This window comes from Schistocerca americana, chromosome X, assembly GCF_021461395.2.
Source record: "Schistocerca americana isolate TAMUIC-IGC-003095 chromosome X, iqSchAmer2.1, whole genome shotgun sequence".
Taxonomy (NCBI): Eukaryota; Metazoa; Arthropoda; class Insecta; order Orthoptera; family Acrididae; genus Schistocerca; species Schistocerca americana.
In genome coordinates, this window is record NC_060130.1 from 301,930,274 (window position 1) to 301,956,567 (window position 26,294).

The 26,294-nt window shown below is 37.9% G+C and overlaps 1 protein-coding gene across 2 annotated transcripts in view; it reads right to left on the reverse strand.

The window, feature by feature from the left end:
* The window catches only part of LOC124556576 (1-phosphatidylinositol 4,5-bisphosphate phosphodiesterase eta-2-like), a 409,152-nt gene that overhangs the window by 88,868 nt on the left and 293,990 nt on the right, over window positions 1–26,294 (reverse strand). For both annotated transcript variants that reach the window (XM_047130534.1, XM_047130533.1), the window contains exons 4-6: window positions 15,065–15,194; window positions 14,856–14,971; window positions 5,178–5,335 (exon numbers count right to left, since the gene is read on the reverse strand). In XM_047130534.1, coding sequence (XP_046986490.1) covers window positions 5,178–5,335; window positions 14,856–14,971; window positions 15,065–15,194 — 404 coding nt within the window. The remainder of the gene's footprint in view (window positions 1–5,177; window positions 5,336–14,855; window positions 14,972–15,064; window positions 15,195–26,294) is intronic.

Consider the following 26,294-nt stretch of genomic DNA (forward strand, 5'->3'; position numbering starts at 1 on the left):
CTGGAAAAGTGTGTTAATTCTGATTCGTTGTGCTGGATGCTATACTGATGACGTATGGGTAACTGGATTAAGCATCCACGACTACTAACCACACAGAGCCCAGAGATAGCCTCACATAATCCAAACGAATGTGGTCCCAGGGTGATGGGGGGTCGTCCTGGAGACAAAAACTCATGGAGGTGCAGCCTGATGACGGGAGCAAGTGGTACAGCTGCACACCATAGCTTCCATGTCCTCATCGAAACCTGGTCAGAAAAAACATGTCACCATGCTAGAGCTTTCATGTATGACATTCAACAGTGACCACGATGGAGTAGTTGTAAAACCTGAGGCCACAGGGCTGCCAGGATGATGACAGGGTGAGCGTCTGCCTCAGTGTCTATCAGAAGGACACACTGTGGTAGAGGTTAGTTGAGGCCCAGAGCTCTGGACTGGTGTTCTTCGATAAGTATGTGGGCCACCCATGGAGTACACAGTGTATGACTTGCCATAAGATTGGGTGGCAGAGCGTGTACACAGTGATTTGTGCAGCTGTAATGGACAACCTATTGAAGGCTTGTCTCTGTTCCCCATCTACGTGGAAATTTTATACTTTCTGCTGGTCACGGGCCAGGCCTGGTCCAGTGGGTAGGTGAGATGGAGCATCTGCATTTGTATGTTGCACTGTGGCTTGTGTTTAATGGTATAATTGTAGAAGGTGACTAAAAGCACCCAATGCTGGAGCCATTGTGGTAGCCATTCAGGAAGACAAAGGTACAGCCCTAAAAGTACTATCATAGGTTTGTGGTGCATTGTTGGAGTGAACTTACTCCTAAATGCTTAAACATGGAATTTATAAATTACAAAACCAAAAACACGAACAATGGTGCATTACTACTAGTGATAAGAAGATGAGATGATTATACCACTAAAGGTGGAGCTGACCACTGGAAGCTTTATAGTCTTGTTGGCAACATTAATTGGCTGGTGAAATGGCAGCAGTGCAGCACACTGAGGCCAGTGCTGCGACATGGCAATATTAGCGCTGGTAACTTTAACAGTGTCACCTATTAATCAAGATCGAGTACCATGCATTCTGGCAGCCATTCAAAGACATCAGGCTGGGATACCAGAGTCAGTAACAATACGATAGAACAAATTCGTGATGAGGCCTGTTGAAGATTCACACAGCTTATTCATCAGCTTAGCAACATGGATCTGACCAGTTCTGCTGAAAGTACAACCACTGATCCTACAGAAATAAATACAGCAGCAACAACAATAATGGCAGTAGAAGTGGGTGCAGTAACAGCAACAGTAGTAGCAGCAGCAGTAGCAGCATCAACAGCAACTACAACAGACAGTGCAACAACTGGTGGTTCACAAACAGTAATGGGCACCATATTGTCACTGTCATCGTCATAGCCATAGCCTCAGTGGTGGTATGACAGTTAACTTGCTATGTTACCAGCGTTACCTATTTTTCTATAGTTAACTGAGATGTCAAGGATGATTGGAGCACTTATACCTCATGCATTTGCCATGATTTTCATGTTCAGTAGATAATTTTTTAGAAAAATGTGTTAGTAGTTTGTACTAGTTTTGTGATCCAAAATGTTACAGAAAGATCCCAGTCACTATGACATACAATGTTCCACCATCACATGGATAATGGAACTGAAAAACACTCAGAGCTTCCAGTTACAGGTGTACACAAGCCCCCAGATTGGGAATTATTCTTTTGCCAAACTCATACTCCACCCAATATGACCAAGTCCTCTGAGGCACTTGATAGTTGGCAAGGCTAAGTGACATGTGTGACTTACTGAATGCCACAGACACAGCAAGCACAGTTCCCTTAAAATGCAACAATAATCTATATTACACTGCATGCCATTAAAATTGCAATCCCAGGAAGGATAGCAAATAGTGAAATTTTAGTTATTGTGGATACACAGCATAACAAAAAGTATACATAATCACCTTTGTAGGTTATTTGAGGGTACGCAGCCTGTGAAACTTTGTACACAGAGCGGCCACCTCTGCAGCAACAATGGCTCCAACCTGGCATGGCATGGAATTGAATTGAAGTTGGGTGATAGATATACAGGGTCTTCCAAAATGATCTTTATAGCTTTGATCACATGTATTTCACACCTAAACTTTCTTTAGTTTTTATAGGTTAGCTACTGATGAAAATGGTCATTGCCCCAGTATGGCAGAGTGTGTGGAATGCTTGTTGCACCAATTTTGCATCTGCATCACTCATTCTCGGATGCCCAAAACTCGTCCTCTTTTAGACACTTCCTGTTTCTTTGAAGCTCATGTGTGTTTGTCCGATGGTTGGACATGATGGTGATGTGCTTCTGTAATGTATCCAGATCTGGTCTCTATCAACCATTCTACACACAAGAAAAGATCTTTAAGTGTGTGTGAACATTACATCATGTACTACACATTTCTATCTATCCATGTTTCTGAAATACGCATGGTCAAAGTTATAAATATCGTTTTGGAACACCTTGAAGATACATTATTCTATGCCAGAGTTCATCAGTTCTAGTTGCTGGTGAGTGGTCATGTGCCAGTCTTTTGGCATCCTATGACCAGATTTTCCCAAGGGTGAAAGATCTGGAGAATGAACCAGAGGTGATTATAATGTGTATGCATTGGTACTCCATACTATTATACCAGGTGCTGAGCCCATATGATGTAGATCAATGCTATCTGGCAAAGTCCATTGTCGTTGCACAATAGGCTGCATGATGTGCACCTTCACTCACAACATCCATGGCGAGGTCCATCCTTGCAACCACAACACCATGCAGCGCGGTACAGATGGGCCAACAACATGTCGAATGGACTGCTCAGGATTGGCATCATATTCTCTTCACTGATGAGTGTTGCATATGCCTTCAACCAGACAGTCATCGCAGACATGTTTGGAGGCAACCTGGTCAGTCTGAATGCCTTAGACACACTGTCCAGCGAGTGCAGCAAGGTGGAGGCTCCCTGATATTTTGGGGTGGCACTATGTGGGGATGAAGTATGCCACTGGTGGTCATGCAAGGCTCCGTAATGGCTGTACGATACATGAATGGCATTCTCCGATCAATAGTGCAACCATATCAGCAGCTTATTGGCGAGGCATTCATTTTCATGGACCGTCTGAATGCCACCCAGCATGGATCAAAAAACATCAATCATGTGAAACCCAACTTACACTTTGCTCATACGACATAGTGAAAGCTTTGGATCAAGGCAACCAGGTACATGCAGTATTTCTTGATTGCTGAAAAGCATTTGACTCAGTGCTGCACCTACATTTATAGTCAAAGATACAATCATATGTGGTATCAAGTGAAATTTGTGGTAGGGAGGACAAAGCATGTTATTGTGGATGGAGAGTCATCGTCAGATGCAGAAATATCTTCGTGTGTGTGCTCCATGGAAGTTTGTTGGGATCCTTGCTGTTCATATTGTATATTAATGACTTTGCAGACAATATTAATAATAAAATCCAGCTTTTTGCAGACAGTGCAGTTATCTATAGTGAAGTGTATCTGAAGGAAGCTGCATAAATATTCAGTTATATCTTGATATGATTTCAACATGATGCAGAGGTTGGCAACTGGCTCTACACATTCAGAAATGTAAAATTTTGCACTTCACAAAATGAAAAAACATAATATCCTATGACTATAATATCAATGAGTCACTGTTGGATTAGGCCAACTCATACAAATACCTGGGTGTAACACTTTGTATGGATATGAAATTGAATGATCATGTAGGTTCAGTCGTGGATAAAGCAGGTGGTAGACTTTGGTTTATTGGTAGAATATTGGGGAAGTGCAATCAGTCTGCAAAGGAGAATGCTTACAAATCACGCATGCAACCAGTTCTAGAATATTGCCCAAGTGTGTGGGACCCATACCAGATAGGACTAACAGGGTATATTGAATGTATACAGAGAAGGCCGGCATGAATGGCCACTTAGGGATTGTAAAGATAACATTACAATAATTATTGCATGCACAGAAGCATTCAAACAATCATTGTTCCCATGCTCCACACATGAAAGGAACAGTAAGAAACCCTAATAACTGGTACAATGGGTCATACCCTCTACCATGCACCCAACAGTGGTTTCCAGAGTATAGGTGTAGGCGTAGATCTTGACAAATTGGAGCAGTAATTTTGGGGAATGATAAATCAAAGTCTTGATGATCCTCTCACTGATGAATTGTGACACATTTTAGTCATTTCTCCTAATTACATGAGGCATAATGTGATACTGTCATCAACAAACAACATTCAAATGCAATTTCTGAATGAGAAATTTATTATGTAATCTTCCTTTATATATCCAATTTGTACAGTTTCTGTGCGAAATGCTGACCATTTACATAGTCAAATATCCAGTGCACTTCATGACAGTTTGATATTGTTGTATGTCATCTTTGCGATGCTGCAATTTTAACAGCCAACAGTGTATTTTAAAATGTTTCACAGTAGCAATTTTGGTAGGAGCTATATAAGATACAGCATTACTTGCATTTTAACATCTGCCAATTCTTTCATGTGAATTTTTCGCTCCCTAAATTCTGAGTTGAACTATAAAAATACATATGTTCTAAAACAGTCCTCAGAATATCATACCCAGTATTGATTATAATTGATACATTCAGAAATTTCACATAATTATGATACAGTTTTCAACTAATAATTTTGATAATTATCAAGGTATTCATGCTGAATGTGATATCATTTTAATCATCTCAAAAGAGCAGATGGAGGTATGTATGTTGGTGAAGAGATGTTGTTTGTTCTTTTATTGTTATTAAATGGCATTTGACTGCTACAGTGATGGAAGGTAGTCATGGTTATTTGTGGGATGCAAGAAAAGGCATTATGGGAATTCTGAGACATGGAATTTTTGCGAGTTTATGTGGCAGTTTGGTTTTGAAGAACTTGTCCATTATCAGGTTGGTTCTGATGTGCGATTTCCAAAAGTTCACTGTAACTTTGTTCTGTACTTGAGGGATGGTCTTTAAATATTTATTTGTATTATAGTAGGATAGAAATGAGACTCAGCCGTACTTGCTATTGAAATAGTGTTAGAATACTGGGACTTTTGGCCATTCCATATGAAAGTTGATTAATAGGAAAGTCGCTCACTGTAGATTTTTTCTTACCAATAAATGACAGTTTTTGATTATTTCTCATTTCTGACTGTTCAAAAGCCTCAATCCATGATAAACATTGCTCCTCTGTTACATTGTTCAAATGTTGTTCTTTCTTCATAAAATTTTGCAGCTCTTTAACACCCATTTCTTCAGGATTTTTAGCATACCTGTAAAGAAAAACATATGATGGAAATTTCAAAAAATGTACATATGCTATTAAATTAGCAACACAAATTACCATGTGCATACTAGTATTCATGGAGACAGAGTAAGTCATGATATTATGAAGAGCATAAACTGTGCTCTGGAAAAAGGATTTCTCAGTCTGTAGTAGCATCTTCCAAACTGTCATTAATGGTTCCAGAAGGACTGTAGCAAAAACTGCATATGATATTTAGATCACTATTGTGCAACCATATTTCACTTAAATGACATGTTAGGTAAGTAAAATATTATTGAGCAACTGCTACTTTAGGAATAAACATGACTTTTATTATAATGATAAAGTCTAACTTTCTGAAGGAAGAATCCCCAACAAATACAACCAATTTCATTGACATGTTATATTTCTTTCCCTCTGCATTTAAATTTGTACGTGAAAAAAAAAAAAAGAAATACACCCCACATGCACGGAGATCAGTTGCAGGAATGCTGCCCAGCATATGAAATACCTCACCACAAAGTATAAAAGTAAAGAAAAATTTGTACACAAATAGCCAACTAAGGGCTAAGAGTAATATCACATTTGTAGTAAGCCTATAGGAATGTGGTGCCTTGCAGGGTCTTCAGCCATCATTTCATGTGTAGTAATTGATAACTTTGTTTTGCTATCACTATATCAGAACATTCACCCATATAGCATCAGAAATGATATATGATTCTGCAACCACTGCTCAGATTTGGAAAAATATCTCTAGGATCATAAACATGAAATATTTTTTGGGTAAATGAAAGATTCAGATGTAAAGGAACCCAGTTCATTGCATCTCTTATAATGCACCAATTTAAAAAAAAAGAAAAAGAAAACACTGCTATCAGCTATCATTGGCTGCAATGAGTATTTGATTCTCTCTCTCCCCCTCCCCCCAATGACTAGTACCTGAATGGATAAATATATTGTTTGATCAGGTGTGCAAACTTTGGAGCCACATCAGGTACCATGAGCAAGGAAACGGGCTTGTTTGCAGAAACATATTTATCCACACAGACAGGGTGGTGCTGTCTGGAGCATAGTGGATTGTCAGTATCATGATTATTATTACTGTATCTTCCCTTTGCAGGGCAGCAGAGAGAAGTTAGCCCACTGCGGTGAGTCCAACAGCAACACTGGAACAGGAATGGCACCACATTGCCTATTCAGATGAGTCATGATTTTGCATACAGCATCATGATGGATGTACCCATGTTACAGTCATCATATAGATCCACAACGTGGTGTGGTGGTACAGAGCACTATAGCCTCTGGTCCACATAGCCAGTAATTTGGACAGCTGGAATTACGTTTCTGACTTGTTGAGGCCTGTGGTTGTGACCTGTCGTCAAGATCTTCATCATGTTATCATTCAAAGGGATAATATGAAACTGCACACAGCCTGTGCTCTGCTGACCTACCTCAATACAGACAGTGTCCGACTGATGCCTTGACCAGCATGTTCTTCAAATCTCACATCCATTGAAAACATCTGCTCGTGAGTTGCCAAGAGGTTGGTATACCACCACTTGCCACTCTCTATGACAGAAAAATTTTGGCATAGAGTAGAGGCATCACAGAATGATATATCTGTCGTCCAAGGTCAGTTCAATTCTATGCCCAGCCTGATTTGAGCAGGTGCTACTGCCTCAGGTAGCAAATGTGTGTATTAAATTCTGCTACCTATATACCCCATTTATTCTACAAATTTAGAATTATTACACTGTGTACTTACAATAAGAAAGATTATGTTAGTTACTAGTTGTCTGGGGATCAGAATTTTAATGTCCAGTAGTGTATTTCTGGATTCCTGGCATGTTACACATCCTCAAGAACCTTCTCACTGCTGATATATCGAATCTAATGAAATCAAACAATGGAAAATCCAGAATGGAATGTAACAGTATTTTGAAAAGGATAGTTGTTACTCACCATATAGTGGAGATACTGAGTTACAGACAGGTACAACAAAAAGACTGTCACAAATAAGCTTTTGGTCAGCAAGACCTCTGTCAAAACTAGATGACAGCCACACATGCACACTCATGAAAACACAACTCACACACACGACTGCAGTCCTGGCAACTGAAGCAACACTGCCAGTTACGAGAAGCTGCTGTCATGTGTGTGTGAGTTGCATTTGTGTGTGAGTGCGTGCGTGCGTGCGTGCGTGCGTGCGTGTGTGTGTGTGTGTGTGTGTGTGTGAGTGTGTGTGTGTGTGTGTGTGCGTGTGCCTGTCGTCTTTTTTGATGAAGGCCTTGATGGCTGTAAGCTTACTTGTGACAGTCTTTTTGTTGTGCCTATCTCTGAATCGGCATCTCTGCTATATGGTGAGTAGCAACTTTCCTTTTCATAATATTCAGTCTAATGAAATATTAATATTAGACAGAAAATACGATGTGATATGACATTTGATATGTTTTGTGGAAGCCCACTGATACTACAGTATGGAGTTACAACTGAGAAATTAAAAATGAAGTCATTGTTAGTAGTCCACAGGTCTCACTTCTGAATAAAAATATCTTAAAGATTCAAATTTTGCTCATCTAATCAACACACCAGTGCTGTACAGCAGTAGCTGACCTAATCAGTCACCTGAAAGGAGAGAAAATCTGCTCTACTTAAAAACTCTCAACTTCTTGATGGCATTAGAAAGAGAGACTGTTCTTATGCTTCACTACAACCACGATGGTAAGGACTACCAGTGGTGTGCAGCGTGTGATGACCCCTATTCTGAAGGAACAGACACATCGTATTTGTTTAATTAACTAATTAAATTGCGAGATTATCATATAGGGAAATATCAGCACATTAAATGAAAATCAATAAATTTTCCTTAATATTCCATATAAGTTACAGATTGATTATATGGACATGATATACAGCTTTCATGTGATGCAACTCTCACACTAAACAAATCTCTGCAGTCTTCAGCCTAAAATTCCAGGTTGCAATAACTCTGGGCAATTGCCATTTTACAGCTGTTAGGAGTATAGTGAAGGCCATTTACTGTTCAAGTCCATTGGTTGGTTGTTTTGGGGAAGGAGACCAGACATCAAGGTCATTGGTCTCATCGGATTAGGAAAGGAGGGGGAAGGAAGTCGGCTGTGCCCTTTGAAAGGAACCATCCCGGCATTTGCCTGGAGCGATTTAGGGAAATCACAGAAAACCTAAATCAGGATGGCCGGATGCGGGATTGAACCGTCGTCCTCCCGAATGTGAGGTTCAAGTCCATTGGTAACATATTTAGATATTAGTTGGGAAGAATCATTCTTGTCATTTTAACTCCCACATGCATAGTATAGCCTACTAGAGTAGAGCACAGTCATAGCCTTATGTGAAAAAGGTACGACAGCACTCATGTAAACAGTATTATCAGCAAGCTAACAAATACAAATCTTCAGTTACAAATGCTTATTTGCATCACACTGCAGCAGCGTGATGAATATGTGCATACAAAGCATATTCAGATGAAAAGAAAAAGGATAATGACAGTAAGTGTCAGAAACGAAAGTGTTTTCTTACCAGCTGTGAAAATAGGAAACTGGAACAAGGCAGACTTCCAGTTTTAAAAAACACATTTGAATCATTATGGTTTAGCAGATTTCAAATCTCTTTATCAATAGAGAGATACAAAACAAGAAAATTAAATAGTAAGACTGTAAACCAGCATATTTGATATCTCAATAATTAATTACAAAATTGTGTCCAAGATTAATTTCGTTGTACTGACAATAACACATTACCTCCTCATGTCTGTAATAACTTTATCAAACTTTCTTTGATTAAACAATAATAAAATATCTTTCAGTGCAAAAATTATTATTGTCAGTTCTTTGATGTAAACATTCCAAAAATAAATTAATGGAATCCAGATGCTGCTGGCTCCAGCTGTGCAAGTATCAATATATCTGACTGTCTGTATATGGCATACATAGGGGTCTGAAGGTGGCATTATTGAGATGCCAAAACTGGTTGTCTAGATAAAATAATTTCTCAAAACATAAAGCTGTTTGGCGATTTTTCTTGGTAAAAACTTTGATCTTGTGTAAAAAGTAGTAAATTACTCAGGCATGAAAGATTTTTAATGCCCCATCTAGGGACATCAAAATTCCTGCTCTTGAAACATTGAAATTCAAGGGCAAACTACAACAACACCTGTTTCAAAATTAATTCTGCTCAGTTACTGAATTTTTTGGGATAAATGGAGTGCATATGTGTGTGGTTTTATAGCATAACTAAGATGTTCCATATAGTGCAAGCATAAATAAAATTTATTTCTTGTCATAAAAGATATATTTGTTTTCAAATATTAATATATTACTAATATGAATGTCTCATTGTACGTTGAAAACTAATTCTGACATTTTGTTGTTTATACACCTTATTTATTTTCATGTATTATGCTGTAACACTAGGTGATATTAGTGATACCATGAATCTATCATACTGTACTCAACTGTATCAATTATTGTAAATCTTATGAAAAATTCCAGATTGTGAATATTGTAAAAACACTGACTTGTTCCATATCCTAGCAAATCTAATGCTTCGGGATCAATGGAACTCACAATAAAATAAAATAAAAATAATATCTGATTCATGGAAACATGTCATGGAAATGCTGCCAGACTCTTGAAGATATCCCATGAAAGCCCATCTATAAAGTTTAAAGAACCAGTATTAAGTGAATAATTAAAGATTATACTGCATACCCCTTTGTATCACTCCCACAGGGATTGTGGCTGAAAGATTATGGTGATTTCATAGGCATTTAAACAGTCAGTGTTCCTGTGCTCTGTGCACAAACAGAATGGGAGGAATATATGGCACACTTACAGTTACTTTCACCATGTTCTTCACAGTGATTTGCAGAGTTGTAGATGTAGATGAAGACATAGATATTCATGATGCAATTCAGAGAATATACATCAAATAGTTGCTGTAAAATGCAACCACTGATATTCAGATAACTAAAAATGTAGATTATCATAGGTCTGAAATTAATATTGATCATGGGTAAGAATAATATGGTATAGCTGCAGTTTTTGTATGGTCTGCTTTCATGTAACTAACATCCAAACAGATAAGTTTGAAAAAGGGAGAGAAGCATCTAACACTAAACCATCAGCCCCTTGTCCCCTTCTAATCAACTTCTTGCATCCTCTTTTTCTTTCAGAACTACAACAGGAGAAACCATTATACAAATGGTTTACTAATGCCTCGTTGCTCAGCAATATAGTGTTTCATCATAATTCTATTTGAAGTTAACAATAAACTAGGGTTCTTCCACTTCTACTCCTTTTACATTAAAGGTGTCCAAATTTAAAAAAAAATAATAAGACAGATATGATGATACTCGCCAGGGGTGCAAGCATCCTGATGAAGGATTCTGTCCCCCCAGAACAAGTAACAGATGGTTTATGACATTTAGTTTGAATCTACATGTTTCAAAAGCTTATCTTATACCCTTTCGTATTTATATTTTATAGATCTCATGACATACATTTTACAGGTCATCTGAGTGTACTGTATAAGACACATGTCAATTTATGATATACATAGTTGTATAATTCTCTCACACTACTTTTTACCAGCACAGGTTTTATGTTGAATACAATAACATTATTAAATTGTGTTTCTCATGATGTGCCAGTACTTAACGTCTAAATTTTTCAGACATTATTTTATACATACAACACAACACTATGATATTAAGTAGTCACACTGTTCAGATGCTCATCTCATCATTCATGAATTTCTCAGATGAATAGTAGAATTTTTCCATTAGGAGATCGCACAGTTTTCACTCCAATCAATCTATCTCCATACTCAGTACATCTCTACCCTTGAGCTTATTGAAGACTTTTATTATTACGTGCTGAGGCATCTGTTGGTAAAGTTTCAAATGATGTGTTGGAAGCATGACATTTTCTTTGTGTCTGGTGCTGTATATATGTCTGAAATGGTTTTCTTCAGTTGCCTCAGAATTGCTATGTTAAAAGATGATAATCTCAAATATGTACAATGCAGGGATGAGTAATATGTTTACATTCTTAAATAATGGGTGACATGATGTTCTTGGAGAGGCACACATCTTTCTAACAATTCTTTTTTGCATTAGCAGGAGGGTCACACATCTTTCTAACAATTCTTTTTTGCATTATTAGGATTTGTGACATGTGGTTTGAATACCCCCCGCAAAAAAAACTAAACAATATCTAATTATGAATTCAATATATATACACCACTTTCCTGCTGCTTATGTCTGGTACACTAGACAGTATCTCCATTGCAAAATTGGGGTTCTTTCATTTAACAGCTGAATAATCTGTGCCCTTGCCAGCTTAAATTGTTGTCCAAGGTCAGTTCCAAGAATTTGATAGACTGAGCTCCTTTCATAACTTGATTTTTATGTACAAAACTGGTGTCATTCATTTCTTATTCTTGGATTTAAAAAAAAATCCGAGTCTTGGAAATATTAACTTTAAGTCCATTTTGTTGAAACCATGTATCTAAGCTATTTATGATGTTTATTATGCCATATAGAATTTCCCTCACATTTTCTTTTTCAATAAGTACTGAGGTATTACTGGGAAGCATGACTGGTCAGGCACAGATGTTGACAGGTAAATCATTTACGTAAAATAGAAACAAGATTGGCCCTAAGATTGAGCCTTGAGGGGCTCTTTGTAAAATTGTGTCCCACAGAGAGGCATAATTTCTGGTATCAGATGTTATGATTACCCTTGGCTTCTGTCTGTCAGATGAGACCTGAGTTCCTGCAGAACACTTTGTCTGATGCTGTACCTGTCTAGTTTATGAAACAGCATGGATTGATTCACTGACTCGAATGCCTTTGTAAAGCCGCAGATGATCCCTGCCACTTTATTGCTTTTGTCCAATATAAGCTTTTTTCCATTAATTGCATTCATGGTGCTTTTCTCTATTGGCTCTTGACAATAACATCATGTTTCACAATAAAATTAGTTATCAGGACTATAGTTATTTTTCAAATGCTTTGGATAACACTCACAGGATATAGATGGAATGGTAATTTCTCGTACCTTCCCTGATCTTTTTTTTTGGTGGTTTTACCTCTGCCTACTCAAGTACACAAGGGAAGTTGGCTCGCTCAAATGACTGATTAATCATTTAAAGATGGAGAGTGTGCTATTTCATTATACACAAATTTGATTACTTTGTGGGTATTTGATCCCACCTTGCAACATTTTGTTGTTTAAGAACAAAATAGCATTTTTTACATCTTTGGTTCAGACTTTTTGTCGCAAGAGGGCACTATCTGGGTCCATGCCAAAGAAATATGCACTGGTTTAATCAGTAATCACACCATCACTAGATTATGCTACATTTATTAGAAATTTAATAAAGCAATGAGCTATTTGAACAGGGTTCAAAATAGTGCTGTTGTTTTGTTTAATTTTTGAAATTTCCTGGTGGTCAGCTGTTGTACCTAACTTAGATTTAATAACAAACCATACTGCCTTAGACTCATTCTTATAGCCTAAAATGAACATATCATTTTAAATTATTTTGGCACTTTTGACAACACTTTTAAATACAACTTTGTAATGTCTACATAGCCAATAAACTCAAGGTTTTTATTGTGTTTCAGGTTTTTATGTAGCTCTTGTTTCCTTGCAGTAGATATTTTTAAGTCTGGAGTAATCCAATTTACTTTTGGCTTTCCAGTGCCAGATCCTGGGTGGAAATGATTCATTGAATACCTTGAGAAAACTTTTTAAAAATTTATCAAAGTTCTCAATACTTGATACACTATTATCTATGGACCATTTTACTGCATCTATTTTGACACAGAACAGATTCAAGTTATTATTACAAAAGTTTCTTTTCATAAAATCTTTCTTTTAATATTTGGTTTATTTATTCCTGGCAGCTGAATAAACAGTGCAGAATGATCAGCAATTCCTAAGTCTAAACAGAATTTGTTTTCAATGTCAAACATGCAATTTGTTTAGATATTGTCTATACAAGTGGTTGAACGAGCATTTTCTCTAGTGACTTCACAAAAATTTAATTTAAAACCAGTGTTCTGAATTAAGTCAATAAACTGGTTTGAGCTATTGTCATGACTTATTACCTTTAAATTGAAATCAGCTGCTATGATAATATTCCTGGAATTTTGTAAACTGATTTGACTATTGTGTTCATCTCTTCTTCATTCAACACAACAGCTTTCAGAAGAGCACTCCTCATTTAATTAATCAAAATCTGTGTTTATTTTATAGTTTCAGCAGGTATTGAGAAGTACCCACGAGGCTTCATGGGATCTCTCTCTTCTGCAAAAGCTGCTTGCTACATTGAAATGTTCCAGTTTATTTACAATTTTTATAGTTACTAGTTAACTAGCTAGCAGACAACTCTAACATTTTTGCTTTCATTGAGGATAATTTGCTCAATTTTGGTACTAGCTGTCTTTTCATGCAGTTAACAAATTGCTACAAATCTACAAAATGGACAGTAAAAACGAAAAAAATTAATTGAATCCCAGAAATAAAATTTGTAGCCATCCAAAGAACAGTTTCCTAAAATGATGAGGAATAAAAACTGTTGCCTTAGACTGCATCTCTCCTTTCTCTTTTATGCACTAAAATATTGTTGTGCAGAAATAGCATACAAGTTGATGAAGTTAATGTGTGACAGAAATGAGGTGTGATAGTGAGCTGAGGATTTAATAACCACACAACCTGCTGGCAACTCATCAAAAGAAGAGAGAATTACAGTCATGTGACAGAACTTAAACACACAATGTTTGTTGAAAACAACACAATGTTTCAGACTAATTATGGTATCCAGTACTACAAGACACATACAATCCTCAGAATGACTGCATCAGTTTAATGAAACTTCTGAAGGGATACAGACACTCAGAAATAAAAGCATTCAGCATACTGCCCCCTCTCCATTCAAATACAGAAAAAGATGTTTCAACTCACACACGTACACAAAGAAACTGGAAGTAATACACAGTTGGTGATTTTTTCCTTCCTACAGCCTCTATGAATGAAGTAAGTCTTCAGGATTAATCTCAGTGAGTAGAAGATATTTGACTAGCATTTCAATGAGTACTAGGTAATTACAGACTGTGTTCACAATACTAGTTTGTTTTGTTTATAAAATTAACAATTTTATAGAAAGTTTTTATTAGAATAGTGTGCTTGTCAAAATGAAAAGTGTGTGACATACAATATGAAAAGTAGTATTAGTCCTAATATTTGTCTGACTGCTACTTAAAAAGATGTGGCTTGTGTAATGTTACTTATGTCAGGTTATGCACAGGGCCTATTATATGTATTAGCTTTATTTATACTATTATAATGGCATGTACAGTAGAGGAGGGCATTTAAACTTTTATTTTATTCCCTTGATTAGTTTCACAGATTCAGCAGAATGTGGACACACAAGGAGAGAGATTTCTAGGTTATGTCAGTACTGAAAACGTATGATGCACTCACCTAATAAATAATGGCTTCAGTTCTTCTCTTGACATGAGGCTGAAGAAGAAACCAACAAACTCCTCTGAATCTAAAACTTGTTCTCCATCTCTTAAGTTCTTGTTAGTATTGGCAATCTGGAAAAGTGAGAAGAGTGGTTTAGTATGCAATAGTGCTGAAGTTCACAGGAATCATGATAAACTGCAGTAAAGTGTGCCAACTAATTATACCTCAAATTTTTTCTTTACTTCTGATTTCACCATCTTCACATTCAGCTGCTTTAAAAGTCTCAGACATTCTTCAAAGTTCAAGCTACCATTTTCATCTTCATCTGCCTCTTGAAATTGTTGTTTTAACCACCTATGAGACAAAAAATTGTGAGTTCCTAAAGATTCATACAAATCAACCATAGATTCTGGGCATAATACACTAGACTGACTTTAGCACTAATATATATTTGCACAATTTTCATATCTAAGGTTGATGTACATTATTACTTTACGGACTGCATAGGGTCAGCATTAAATGGAACAAAACTGAAATTTCTTTGTATAACAGTCAGGAGAAACAACTGATCGGAAATGATGCCATACCTCATATATCATGAATTTGCATCAAATGTTATAAAATAAAATTTCAAAAACTCAAGCTTAGAATTGTGTCTCCTGAATCTAAACTGTTAAATCTAAACAAGACAGCACTGACAGTTTCTTTTTCTTTAGTCTTCCATAGTGAGGGCAGAAATACAATAACTAATGAACTGAGTAAAACCATTCCTACTGCATTTGCCATACCTTTTCATATCTCTTACTTGACGCAACAAATTCATGCAACTTCGAGTACAAACTTTCATATAGAGGTATAAACAGAGAGAGCACTGAAAGAAAAGGAGACAAACTAAAACTTAAAAATTGCCTGATATAATCCTAATTACAAGTGAGAAATGTATTACTGGCAATGAGTGCTTCTCTACGTTCATATCAACCATAAATATTAACTTGGAAAACTGTTGTCTTCTATTATAAAAGATGCCACACTAGCAATATACACAAACCACAACATACAAAGAAATGGTACAGCCCATGATTAAATAAAATTAGGATACTTCAATTTATGCTCAAAGATAGAATTTCTAATTGGAATGCAAACAAGAAGAATTAAAAAGTTACATGTCTGAAAGTGGAGGAGTGAAGGCAAACCAAATAGGGAAAACATCTTAAATCTCAGTAATAAATGTCCAGGAGTTCAGAACATTAAAAAAGAGGGAACAGACACAGTAAGGCACAAAACACTATCCCAATTGATTATAATGCTCTCTGTTGTATTTCAGTCTCTCTTGTAATGTAAAATAATGGTACAACTGATACTGAAACTAGTTTTGCAACTACATTGTGCAATAACAGAAAGATTGACAAGGACAAGAATCACTCCAAGAGAAATTACCAAATCTATAAGTAAACAGAGCAACTCCGGGACAGCAACTAAATTTGGTATAATTAATGAAATCTCTATGACCTTACTCTATCTCATAAGTGGAATTCTTGATGATGGCACTTTCCCACAGCGGCTTAAAATTTCAGCTACCATACATTTCCAGTAGATAAAAAGGGTGATAGCAGATAACTATATTCATTATACCAGTTATGTTAAAACAACAGAGTATTGTGTACATAAATAGATTTACAGCTATTTTAAAACTATAAGCATTGTAGCTAAGTGAAAACCAATTTGTATTTAGTGCAAAATTACCATCCATAAAAACAGTTGAAAGCCTGATAACTACAATCCACAATGGTTGGCAAAAGGGAATAACCACCTGTGCTACACATATAGACTAGGCAATGATTTTGAGAGTGGTTCACATGATATTGTCACAGAAAACCTACGATATAACGGTGCTGTTGGTAAGCCACTTCAGTTAATGAGTTTTATCTAAATATCAGGCAACCATTAGTATACATTAACAATGGGAGATCAAAATCCATGAAAATAAACAGAGTAATCCCACAGGTATCTGTACTTGAGCCATTTTCCTTTATTGTTTATATTAATGATCTCTGAAACTATATGGCCTGCAGAAGTGTTCTTTTTGCTAATGATACGACATTTCTCACATCAGGTGAGAATCTGCAAGTTGTTTAAGAGATAGCTGAGAGAAGCAGCCATCGGTGTAAAGCTAAGCAGCTGTGAGCAATTGAGTTAAAAACATAGAAATTAATGCTACAAAGAAAACAGCTGATGTGTTAAGTTATTGGGTCTCATAAGAGACCAAATACTCTAAAGGGGTGACCGAACAAGAAATGTAAGTGGTAAAATTGCACATGTACTTCTTCTGTTATATAAAGAAGAAGCTCTTTTAGCAAATATTTACTGCTCGTTTCTCACTATGCCTTGTTTCACTCATGTCTGCAGAGTGCAATTCTGTTATAAGGATATTAATCAGGGCTAAACTATGTATTCAGATGGCAGAAAAAGCAGTCATATGTATCATAGAACTGAGTGTAAAAGTATTACTGTGTAGAAATGACAAAGATGTCTCTTTTAAGGATTTACATGAGTATTATCTCTGCCATTTCAATAAATATTTTCGGTTTCATTTATGAAACATGTTGATGGAGTCAAGCCAAACAAACACTGCTCATTAAGTCTTTTATGCTAAAGACAGAGTGTGTGTATATGTTTGTTTCTGTCTGTTTGTGTTTGTGTGTGTGTGTGTGTGTGTGTGTGTGTGTGTGTGTGTGTGTGTAAATATATATTTTACACAACCCTAAGGATAGGATCTGTGGAAGGATGTATTATGTCCACTGCTGGACATTAAAGTAATTTATATATATATATATATATCAGTAAACTTTATATACATACAACAAAATGTTGGACATATTTTACAGTACAATAGTAAATAGTATTAGGCAACTATTCTACTTTGTTACCCACATAATCTTACAAACTTTTTTTATTATTCAGATTATTGTCCTTTGCTTCCTGAATACTGCTATGGTGAGAGGAGAATTTCCCTAAAAGATAAAACCATAACTTAATAGTGAGTGTGTCTGAGAAAAATACACAGTTTTTACAGTTTCAAGAGCAGCATTGTTGGATACTACTCTGATTTCATATGTTAATTTAGAGAGATGGGAGTTTAAAGATGTGCAGGAGAATCCCATTTTAGATTTTCTTACAGGCAAAAGCCTAGAAACTTTGTCACAGTAACATTCTGAATATTATGGCTGTTCATGTGATTTGCTGGTTTTTCCGCATATTTATTTTGCTGGGGGTGAAAATGCAGAGTAACCATTTTTTGTGCTTTAAGATAAGGCTGTTCCTGTACAGCCATTGTGAAACTTGATCTGTGATGACACCTACAGCAGTGGTAAGATCTTTGTCTTTTTTCACTTCAATAAGTAGACTGGTATTATCTGCAAATAGTACTGATTCCACACAGTTTACACACAAGAGGAGATCACTAATTCATGAGGGCAGATTATTAATGTATACTAGAAAAAGAATTGGTCCTAAGACAGAGCCCTACGATACACTATGAGAGGTAGTTCTGTGTATAGTGTGTCTGTGTTGGACTTCTGTAACATGAGATCGATTAATTAAGTAGGATTTCAGACACTCATTTGAAACCAATCACACACCTTAACAATCAAGTTTTTTTAAAGAAAACTGAATGATCTACAATGCAAAGGCCTTTGTTAAACCTAAGAAAATACATGAATTTTTGAAGTGACTGTCTATTGCACTTAAGATTTGGTTGACAAAATGGAAACTAGCAGTCTTGATGGAACCACGGTGGCATACTGATATTTTATTATTCTGGCGGATTTTTTTTTTTTTTTAGCCAAGGTAGAAAGAGTCGTTCTATAATCCCTGAAAAACCAGGCAGCAATTCTAAAAGTCTATAATAAAGAGGTATGACTTTAGCAGTTTTTAGCAGATCTGGGAAAGTGCCCTGTGACAGTGAAGACCTGCAAATGTCTGATAATGGTGTGAGAATAATGTTCGTTAATAGTTTTATTAATAATCAATGATCTAATCAACATCTGCTGAATTATTATTTTTTAATGAGCTTATGATTTTTTCTAGCTCATCTTGATAAGCAGTACTGAGGAACATGCTATTTTGTTGATATCAAAGTTTGCAAGTGCCTGGGTGGGTTATTCACATGCAATTTACCAATTTTTGTCATAAAACAATTTGCAGTTTTAGCAAAGTACAAACTGGACAAATCTGCAACTAAATATGGGTCAGTATTAAGGCTGTCATTATGGGACAGAGCAATATTCTTATGAATTTCCTTTTTCCCAGTAAGTTTCTGCACAGCTTTCCATTACACCTTAGTCTTGTTTGACAGTTCCCTGATATATTGGTCATTTTCTCTTAATTTACCTCCTTTTATAACCTGCTTCAGAATTGATTTATATATTTTTTGAAATAGCTAAACATTCTGGACCACTTTTTACTTTTGAATGTTTAAATAAAGCTCTCTTCCTGTTACAGGAGACCCTAATTCCTGCTGTAGCTCAGGTTTTTGGTTTGTTATTGTTTTTGCACTTCAATTTCTTTTTGGGGAAGGCTTTTTGAAACATTCATTGAATTTTTGATGAAATGATGGGACCTGTCACTTGTTTCAGGTTTACTAAGAGCATTACCCCATGAATCATTAGAAGTTGTTGTTGTGGTCTTCAGTCCAAAGACTGGCTTGATGCAGCTCTCCATGCTACTCTATCCTGTGCAAGCCTCTTCATCTCCGAGTAACTACTGCAACCTAAATCCTTCTGAATCTGCTTAGTGTATTCATCTTGGTCTCCTGTATTCATCTTGGTCTCCCTCTATGATTTTTATCCTCCATGCTTCCCTCCAATACTAAACGGGTGATCTCTTGATGCCTCAGAACATGACCTACCAGCCGGTCCCTTCTTCTAGTCAAGTTGTAGCACAAATTTCTCTTCTTCCCTATTCTATTCAGTACCTACTCATTACTTACGTGATCTACCCATCTAATCTTCAGCATTCTTCTGTAGCACCAACACTACAAAGGCTTCTTTTCCGTTCTTGTCTAAACTGTTTATCGTGCATGTTTCATTTCCATACATGGCTACACTCCACACGAATACTTTCAGAAAAGACTTCCTGATTCTTAAATCTATACTCGATGTTAACAAATTTCTCTTTTTCACAAATGCTTTTCTTGCCGTTGCCAGTCTACATTTTATATCCTCTCTACTTCAACCATCAGCAGTGTTTTGCTTCCCAAATAACAAAACTCATCTACTACTTTAAGTGTCTCATTTCCTAATCTAATTCCCTTAGCATCACCTGATTTAATTTGACCACATTCCATTACCCTCATTTTGCTTTTGTTGATGTTCATCTTTATCCTCCTTTCAAGATACTGTCCATTCCATTCAACTGCTCTTCCAAGTTCTTTGCTGTCTCTGACAGAATTACAATGTCATTGGCAAACCTCAAAGTTTTTATTTCTGCTTCCTGGACTTTAATTTCTATTCCAAATTTTTCTTTTGTCTGCTTTACTGCTTGCTCAATACACATATTGTCTGCCCCTGGTATCTGAGTGGTCAGCATGACGGGATGTCATACCTAACAGCCAGATTTCGATTCCCAGCTGGGTCGGAGATTCTCTCCGCTCAGGGACTGGGTGTTATGTTGTCCTTATCATCATCATTTCAACCCAACTGACACGCAAGTCACCGAAGTGGTGTCAACTTGAAAGACTTGCACCAGGTGAACGGTCTAACCAATGGGAGGCCCTAGCCACACAGGATTTCCAATATACAGATTGAATACTATGGGTATAGGCTACAGCTCTGTCTCACTCCCTTCTCAACCACTTCTTCCCTTTTGTGCCCCTTGACTGTTATAACTCCCATCTGTTTTCTGCACAAATTACAAATAGCCTTCTGCTTCCTGTATTTTTCCCCTGACACCTTCAGATTTTGAAAAAGAGTATTCCAGTCAACATTGTCAAAAGCTTTCTCTAAGTACACAAATGTGTATAAACATAGGTTTGCCTTTCCTTAACCTATCTACTAAGATCAGTCGTAGGGTCAGTATTGTCTCATGTGTTTCTACACTTCTACAGAATCTAAAGTGATCTTCCCAAAGGTCAGGGTCTATCAGTTTTTCCATTTGTCTGTAAATAATTTGTGTTCTCGGTTCTGAGAGTTCCAGAACCTGTACAGGAAATTGGAATAGAGATCAACATAAACATCATTTCCACCCTTTTTATTGCTCATGAAAACCACACATTGCATGTTGTACCACTATACAGTGAGACCTTCAGAGGTTGGTGGTCCAGATTGTTGTACACACCGGTACCTCTAATACCTGGTAGCACGTCCTCTTGGAGTGATGCATGCCTGTATTCATCATGGCACACTATCCACAAATTTATCAAGGCACTGTTGGACCAGATTGTCCCACTCCTCAACGGCAATTTGGCATAGATCCCACAGATAGGTTGGTGCATCACATCATCCATAAACAGCCCTTTTCAATATATCCCAGGCAAGTTCGATAGGGTTCATGTCTGGAGAACATGCTGGCCACTCTAGTCGAGCAATGTCATTATCCTGAAGGAAGTCATTCACAAGATGTGGACGATGGGGGCATGAATTGTCGTCCATGAAGACGAATGTTTCACCAATATGCTGACGATATGGTTGCACTATCAGTTGGAGGATGGCATTCACGTATAGTACAGCCATTATGGTGCCTTCCATGACCACCAGCGCCGTATGTCGGCCCCACATAATGCCACTCCAAAACAGCAGGGAACCTCCACCTTGTTGCACTTGCTGTAAAGTGTGTCTATGGCGTTCAGCCTGACTGGGTTGCCTCCAAACACAGCTCTGACGATTGTCTGGTTGAAGGCATATGCGACACTCATAGGTGAAGAGAATGTGATGCCAATCGTGAACAGTCAATTCCGCATGCTGTTGGGCCCATCTGTAATGTGCTGTATGGTGTTGTGGCTGCTATGATGGACCTCGCCAGGGATGTCGGGAGTGAAGTTGTGCATCATGCAGCCTATTGCGCACAGTGTGAGCCATTACATTACGTCCTGTGGCTGCACAAAAAGCATTATTCAACAAGGTAGTGTTGATGTCAGGGTTCCTCCAAGCCATAATCCATAGGTAGTGGTCATCCACTGCAGTAGTAACCCTTGGTCGGCCAGAGCGAGGCATGTCATCAACAATTCCTGTCTCTCTGTATCTCTTCCATGTCCGAACAACATCGCTTTGATTCACTCCGAGACCCCTGAACATTTCCCTTGTTGAGAGCCCTTCCTGGCACAAAGTAACAATGCGGACATGATCGAACCGTGGTATTGACCATCTAGGCATGGTTGAACTACAACAACACGAGCCGTGTGCCTCCTTCCTGGTGGAATGACTGGAACTGATTGATGTCGGACCCCCTCCATCTAACAGGGGCTGCTCATGCATGGTTGTTTACATCTTTGGGCGAGTTTAGTGACATCTCTGAACAGTCAAAGGGGCTGTGTTGTGATACAATATCCACAGTCAACATCTGTTTTCAGAAGTTCTGGGAACCGGGGTCACGCAAAACATTTTTTTTGGTGAGTGTACTTCTGGGGCCTTGTTTCGACTTAGCTCTTTCTCTGCTCTGTCAAATTCTTCACGCAGTATCATATCTCCCATTTCAACTTCATCTATGTGCTCTTTCATTTCCATAATATTCCCCTCACGTACATCGCCCTTGTATAGTTAGCAAATGCAAAAAAATTTCTATATTTAGCTTGATGAAGATCTTCCTATATACAATACATCAATCCACAGATGGAGGGCAGTTGGGGGACGAGTGGCACTAGTATTTGTAACACAGGTTGGTGAGTTTATTTTTACATGGAGGTTGTGACTCTTGATGAGATTACGAAAGTTCTCTCTTTGTGTACTATTACTTTAAAAAATTGATATTAAAATCACCACACAGTACTACAGTTCTATCATGACTTCTGAGTTTACTTACAGCAAGATCAAGATACTTAAACAAAATCATTTATACTGCTGTTAGTGATCTATGAATGCACAGAACTATTACTTTCAGTACAGTTAATTCCATGGCTGTAACCTCAGACACCTTCTCTTTTGCAATTTTAAAGAGCCTGGAATTTTATAATTAAGGTTTTGTTCAGCATATATAAACCTTCCTCCATGCTTTGATATAGTTCTGCAAATGGAGCTTGTACACCGAAAGTTCTCAATTTTTGTGTTTTGTAAATAGTCATTGCACACCCAATGTTCACACATGCATAAAACTGAAACACCTCTCCAGTCACTGGTAAGGAGAACACTAAGTTCATGAAGGTTGTTTGGCAGTGACTGGACTTTGTGAATAGCTAATTTTAGAACATAATTGTAATTTTGTTTTATTTCATCACCTGTGGATGATGATGAATAAGAATCAACTATTTTGTTTCCTAAACCTTGTACATAACATTGCAAAAATGGTAGACTACTCTCATGGGTTTTTAAACCTGTGTGAGGCAGCGGCCTATGTGAATGACATAAACTATCATTGAGTGGTGTAACATCAGTGGAGAAATTTATTGATTTAAAAAAAAAAATACACATTACTCTTGTTCTCCTGATGCACTGTGTCACTGACCTGGCATCTTGAGGATATTTTTCTCGAGAGTCCGTGGTTTTTGTCGCTGTGGGGTATAGCCTTTGTAGCACGGTACTGCACGTTCAGTTTACTGCTTACTGTTTCTTGGATCCGTGTTATTACGAAGTCCTTCCGTAATCTGTTGAGATGTAGACCGTACGTTGTGTGGAATTTTCTTCCCATGTAGCTTATATCGACGAACTTAACATTTTCAAACTTGTGCATGTATTTTGGATCTCTTTATTTGTCTTACGTATCTCTTTATTTACATACGACCAGTCTGGTAATTTGCGACGGTGTGGGGCACAGAAGACGATCACATTTTAGCTTCTCAGCTCGTAGAGTCATCTTTTAAATGATATCAATAGATCTTTAGCTTCGTTTCTTGCTACATCGTTTGGTCCTGCTAAGAACACGAAGCAGTCTTTGTTTGTTGAAGCTGTTGCCACGTCATAATTCATAGCAGTCACTGTCTGAAATTTAGCACCTGGTTTCACTACTACGGTTATTTTGCGCCTTGTTCTGGATTTCAGTTTTGCTGCAAAGTAACAAATGGTTCAAATGGCTCCGAGCACTATGGGACTTGACATCTGAGGTCATCAGTCCCATACAACTTAGAACTACTTAAACCTAACTAACGTAAGGACATCACACACATCCATGCCCGAGGCAGGATTCGAACCTGCGACCGTAGCGGTCACGCGGTTCCAGACTGAAGCGCCTAGAACCGCTTGACCACACCGGCTGGTGCAAAGCAACACCCTTGACTGTCTAAAAATAAGTTTATTCTGCCTATTCTTGGTGGCTGGTAGTTCCTTGAACTTTCTTCTGTGCATCGTTCACTCATTTGGCGTGAGTCGATTCCTGCTACACATTCTTTTGAAGAATGAGAAATTCTATCACTTCGCCGATTTTCGCATCTTTTTCCGTTATAAGCATTTTTCGCATTTTCTTTGTTATGATCCGCAGCTGATGTTTTTCACAATACTACTATTTTCCTTACTCTTCTGGTCTTCGATTTCTTTCTTCTGTACACACATATCACTTTTTAGAACGTCTATATCATTTAACAACACTTCTATAATTTCGTCATTCGACTGCACTGCTGATGCTAAATATGGTTTTTCTTCTTCTTAACAGTCGAAAGGTGACCACTGAAAATCGTCACTCATAAATTTTAGAAATACTCTGTCGCACTATTCATGCTAACAAAAGCTGCATTTAACTTACCGAATTCCTTTGACTATTCGGTTTTGGCATTTCTTACACGATTCACTGATTAATTTCCCCTTTTTATGGAGTGATGTGACTCTACACACTACACCCGGTGCCGCCATGAAGGTGATGTGCAACAATTTCAAATTGGCTACATGCTTGGACATGCAAACGACTAGCAGGTCAGTATAACAGCACAACATCGATAGGAGTAACGCCATCTATGCGTTCTGTATATTAAGAAAGATTATGCAGAGGGTTTCTCAGTCATAAATTGCATTTGAATGTGGATTATTTATTAGAAGAGTGTGTTATGCCTCATGAGAGAAGGTGAAATGTTTACCAGCACTGAAATGCAACCAGCACTTGTGGCGATTTGGCAGTGGCAGGCTTGTGGCCTATCTAGACTGTGATTTATTGCTCCATGATACTGCTGCTCACTTTGGTGTGGATAACATAACTGTTATGCGAATACAGAATCAATGTGTTCAGGAGTGCCACACTCAACACCATACAGGATCTCAGTGGCCGCGTTCTTTGGTTAGCAGTGCGGAATTTCATGCCACAGTATGTGTCTTTTGTCTGGCAAAACGCTTGTTTGCAGCAAGTCGAGTGTCCACACAAACAATGTGACGATGTTAGGAGCGTGGGAACCATTGTTGTGGCTCCCTGAGGTGTGGCAACAGAGGGAAGTGTACCCACTGCGTTGACGAATGTGGTGCAACCAGCAACGACACTGAATATAGGAGTGGTATCAAGTCGTTGGGCTACATGATCACCTCTGGTTCGAATAGCTGATGATGTGGGCAGCAGAAGTTGCATTTCAGCCGTATTAAGGCTCGTGGCAGTGCCTCCTTGACATTTAATCCGCCTACGTAGCTCAGCGGTCAGTATGTCTGGCTGCTATGCAAAGGATCTGGAATCGAATTATCTACATCCAGATCTACATAGATGATGATGATGATGTTTGGTTTGTGGGGCACTCAATTGCATGGTCATCAGTGCCTGTACAAAGTCCCAGTTTTTACACAGTCCAATGTTTTTCACAGCCCAATCGAGCTGCTGTCACGAATGATGAGGACGATGATGAAATGATGAGGACAACACAAACAACCAGTCCCCGGGCAGAGAAAATCCCCAACCCGGACCGGAATCGAACCTGGGACCCCGTGACCCAGAGGCAGTAACGTTATCCACTGACCACGAGCTACGGACCATCTACATAGAGACTCCGCAGTCCAACATACGGCGCGTAGCGGAAGGTACCCCGTACCATTATTAGTCATTTCCTTTCCTATTCCGCTCGCACATACAGCGAGGGAAATATGACTGTTTACTATATATGCCTCTGTACGGCCCAAATGTCTCTATCTTATCTTCATGGTCCTTACGCGCAAAGTATGTTGGAGGCTGTAGAACTGTTTTGCAGTCAATTTCATATGCCCATTCTCTAAATTTTCTTAACAGCGTTCCTCAAAAAGAATGTCGCCTTCGCTCCAGGGATTCCCATTTGAGTTCCTGAAGCATGTCCGTAACACTTGCGTGTTGTTCGAACCTACCAGTAACAAATGTAGCAGCCCGCCGCTG